Source organism: Parus major, chromosome 13, assembly GCF_001522545.3.
Source record: "Parus major isolate Abel chromosome 13, Parus_major1.1, whole genome shotgun sequence".
Classification (NCBI taxonomy): domain Eukaryota; kingdom Metazoa; phylum Chordata; class Aves; order Passeriformes; family Paridae; genus Parus; species Parus major.
In genome coordinates, this window is record NC_031782.1 from 647344 (window position 1) to 651913 (window position 4570).

A 4570-nucleotide genomic window follows, 5' to 3' on the forward strand; every position below is an offset into this window, starting at 1 on the left:
CATGTCCTGTGCTCATCCCTGGCAGGAGCTGTGTGTCACAGAACTGCTCAGGGGTGGCTGTCCTGGCCAACCCCAGCCTGTCCCCAAGCCCTGCCGTGGGCTGGGGGTGCAGCACTGGGGGTGCAGCACTGGGGGTGCAGCACTGGGGATGCAGCACTGGGGATGCAGCACTGGGGGTGCAGCAGTGGGGATGCAGCACTGGGGATGCAGCACTGGGGGTGCAGCAGTGGGGGTGCAGCACTGGGGGTGCAGCAGTGGGGGTGCAGCACTGGGGGTGCAGCAGTGGGGGTGCAGCACTGGAGGTGCAGCAGTGGGGGTGCAGCAGTGGGGGTGCAGCACTGGGGGTGCAGCACTGGGGGTGCAGCGCTTCCCTGGCACACGCTGTACCCTGTGACAGCTGCTCAGCTCACACCCCCGCCGCTCCACCTCGGCCGCTTTCAGATGGATTTGCACATGAAAAACGTTCTTTATCTTCGTGCCAAGCACAGGCATTTACCTTCCCAGTGGTATTTGGAGCATACAGTGTATTTGGTGTATTGAAACACCATTCTTCCCCGCATTCTCCCTTCTTGGGAACTGATCACCCTTTTCCGGCTAGGAAGATCTCCTCCACAGGCCTTTCACAGCAGTTCCTGAGCAGCCCTGCAGAGACCACCTCTGTCTCTGCCTTCCCAGTTGTGTTAGACACCTCCCAGGTTCAGGCCCATTAACCTGCTCTCAGCAGCTTGATGGATTAATGCTTACATAGACACAGTTGGCAGCATCTAAATAAATAATTATGGCTAAGCAGCTGCAGAGGAGATGCCATGTTCCATGCAAAGCCAGATGTCATTTTTATTGGTCCTCAAAGTTCAGATGAAATGGCTTTGGGACAACTGGAATGAAATTATTTCGGGAGATTTGGAGAAGGAATTCTTTTGCTCCAGGTGAATGCTGGAGCCTGCTGTCAGGAGCATCAGCTGCAGCCAGCCCTGAGCGTGGGGCCAGGGCAGATCCACAGCTGGAGCTCCGTGGCAGCACCGGCAGAGCTGAACCACTCGGGTTGGGACAAGAAAGGGACCTCTGGCACCACAGCCACGGCTTTGGCTTTTACCTGGGGAAGGACACTGAAAAATCCACCTCTGAAACGGTATCAGTGTCAAAACCACACAAAACTGATCAGAGCCAAATCCAAAGCCTGCTGGACCGGATTGGAATCTTTCCGGGAACTTCAATTGGATTTAACTCTTGAGCGATGATTTTGTGACACCTGCCATGAACCAAAATTCTCCAAAAATTCTACAGTACCTCTCCTCTTGGCCCCTTCTCTGGCTGTCGTGATGTGGGAGCAGTGAACAACCTTTGAATGTAAAAATTTGAGAAACATGAAAATCAGGAGTCTGTGTTTCCTAATTCAGGGAAAAACTATGTTCATCCTCTCTTCAATTAGCAGAGACCATTGTGCCTATAAAGAACTTATATTTTTTTCCTTATATTAAATATAAATGCCAGCACAATTTCTTCTAATCCAATCCTTTACCTACATTAATTCTCCTCCTGGAATTTGTACAAGACACTGTAATTTCAAGCAGAAGCTCCTTAATAACACAAATCATCTATCCCTGTTGGAATATAAGCGGATCCATGACCTTAGAACTATTTTGCTAAGAAATCCAGCTAGAAAACTAATTTTAAGTAAATCTACAGATGTCAAAAACCCAGATGGCTTTTCAGGATGCTAACTTAAGCTTCATTGCATAAGCAGATTAGGGCTGCCTGTTGAGCCCCACACAAGAGTAGATGGCGCTGAATGCAGGGAATTACACCCGAACTGTTCACTCCCTGATACATCCTCCATCGAAAACTTTGTCAGCTCCCCACGCCAGGAGCCTGCTCACTGTGAGCACCACACCCAGAGCAGCAGCTCTGCCAGCCAAGCGACATCCCTGTGTCCCTCTGTCCCTGTGTCCCTGTGTCCCTGTGTCCCTGTGTCCCCGTGTCCCTGTGTCCCTGTGTCCCTGTGTCCCTGTGTCCCTGTGTCCCTCTGTCCCTGTGTCCCTGTGTCCCTGTGTCCCTCTGTCCCAAGGCCACCAGCCAGAGCAGCAGCTGTCTGCACTGACGGACGGGGCAGTTGTTCCATCCTTCATCCTCCTCAAATGAAAATGGAGGCAAACAGCCTCATGAACCTCTCCAATGTTTCGGCACAGCAGTTGTGGCAGGGTTTTCTGGTACGGCCTCGTAGGACCCGGATTCCCCCGGTGTTGCCATTGGTAACCAGCTGGACCTGGGTACCAGCTCCGACGTTAATGAGCCCCCGAGCGCGGGCGGCTCAGAGCGCCGTGGATGCGATGTGACTGCGGGAAGCAGGGCGAGCACTTCTGGAGAGGACACGGGCTTTTCCACGGGCGTGTTGCATAACCTGGCCCAGCCCCTGCCCCTCTCTGCTCTGAGCCCTCTGTGTTGCGGAGCACAGCCCCGAGAGAGCCAATTCCATCTCTCCGAGACGGCTCCGCTGAAACGCGGCCAGAGGGATGGAATTGCTTCCCCCTTCCTGCGTGGAAGCGTGTCAGGGCTGCTGACAGATGGCTCGGCTGCCTGCGCCTGCTGATTACCTTTGCGAAGCGAATCCCAGTCGAAGGCTTTCTGTAATGAATTTCGCAGCGTTTGCACCCTCGGCTTGCGTCCCACACGTCCCGGGAAGCGCGCAAGGCTCTCGGCAGCTGATTTACAGCGCCTGCGGGCACAGGCGCGGCGCTTTCGGCAGTCTGTGCTGCCACCTAGCCCGGCCCGAGCGGAGCCCGGCCGCACCTGCACAGCTCGCACGGAGATGGAGCCCGGGCCCGGGGCACGGGACGCGCGGACGGCGGCGGGGAGCGGCCGCAGCTCGTACTTACGGTAGAAGACGTATTCGGTGTAGCTGGACCAGACCTTGTCGTCTGTGTACTGGTTGACGAAGGAAGCTGTCACCGAGGAGTTACAGGCCACCATGTGGAATCCACACTCGGACAACATGTCAAAAGCCCTCTCCAGGTGCTTGAACTTGAGATAAAACCTGGAGGTGTACCTCTCTGGAGCCCTGTCCGGGTCTCTGCTTTCATTCAAACTTTCTCCAAAAACCTCTTTGACCAAAGAAATCCTTCCACAAACCAAAATCCTCGGGACCCTCCTGAATTTGGCATCTGCTTGGCTCTCCCTGCCAATACTGCACGAGCCACGGTAGCCGATGGTGATGAATCCCCACTTGCGGTCCGGCGGGAGGAGCGACGAGGGGGGGCAAATTCTCGTGTCGCTGCCCTGGGACACCTCTTCGTAGTCACTGTGGCAATAATCGTCAGGGCTTTGCTTGCTGTCATCGGGGGTCAGCAGCTTCACCAAGTCCGGGAGCTGGAAGTACTCAGCCTCCCTCTTGAGCCTTCCCTTCTCTGGGAAGTGGTCGGGCAGAACCACCTGCTTGTCCCTGAGATAGTCCAGAATATAGCGGAACAGGAAACCGTCTCTGTCGATGAAGAATCTTCCCTTGGAGTCCTTGGCCAGATCGTTGGCTGTGTCTCTCTTTGGGGTGAACATTTTCCAGAGCAGGGAGTGAGGGGTGCCAACCAAGGTGGAGTGACGAGTGAAGTAAACCTGGCCGCCCACGTTGAGCTCCACCACCTCGGGGAAGGAGTGCAGCCCTGTCCCCTGCTCCCGAGCAGGAAGGTAAGTCCTGCAGTTGCCACTCAGAGCCATTGTAGCTTAAACTGGAAATCAGCAGCAAGAGAAGGAGGACTATCAATCACATCAGAGGGCAGAATAAGGCTCCCAACATTAAGGAGAAACAAGGGGGAAAGGAGAAGGGAGAAAATAAAAACAGCGACAAGGTTTGTTCAAAAGAAAAATCCGAATTGTCCATGAGTGACAGTGTGGCAGGAGTGGTTTATACACTGAGCCACGGAGGCTGGAGGCTGGAGAGCAATCACCTCATGACATGCAATCACATCATCAGATCTTCCAACAAAGCCATCAAAATCAAGGTCAAGCCAAGCCTATGGTCATTCATAGGTCTGTGAAAAGGGAAAACAAAACAAGGCACAAAATTACTCTTCTAAGCATCACAGCTGCTGCAACAGAGAGAAGCAGAGCAGTTTGTAGAGCCAAGCTAAATCTGTTAAATAGGTCTCCTTTTTTTGGCAAGTTCTACGCTTCTATTTCACAAGTATTCATCAATGGAAGGGTTACATATGATCCACCGCTTAAAAGAAACTGCATACTTGCATCTTTAAAGAAACATCTAAATTAGACATGCACATGAGGGAACAAGAACGGGGAGTCTTACCTTGGTTACAATTAATGCATAGCTCTTGTAAAGAAAACCAAAATGTCAAGACACTCAGAACACACATACAGGCACACAGGGTCCGGGGAGTGTGAATCCGATCCCAGCAAGGGACAGCAAAGGCAAGAGAAGTGCTCTTAGCAGCATCCACGGAGGTCTCAAGTGTTAAACCGAGTCACAGGGAAGTTAACCGTGGCGGGTGACGAGGACACCAGTACATACAGCACGGCGGAGGGAAGTAAATAAAAAAATAAACAAAATAATTCCCGAGTGGATGCT

At 53.0% G+C, this 4570-nt stretch overlaps 1 protein-coding gene across 2 annotated transcripts in view; it reads right to left on the bottom strand.

The window, feature by feature from the left end:
• Positions 1-3819, bottom strand: part of KCTD16 (potassium channel tetramerization domain containing 16) — a 48215-nt gene extending 44396 nt beyond the window's left edge. For both annotated transcript variants that reach the window (XR_004499347.1, XM_033517707.1), the window contains exon 1: positions 2874-3819. Coding sequence is in view for 1 of the 2 variants with exons in the window: in XM_033517707.1 (XP_033373598.1) it covers positions 2874-3705 (832 nt within the window). In the remaining variant the exon portion in view is untranslated. The remainder of the gene's footprint in view (positions 1-2873) is intronic.
• Positions 3820-4570: the final 751 nt, after the last annotated feature.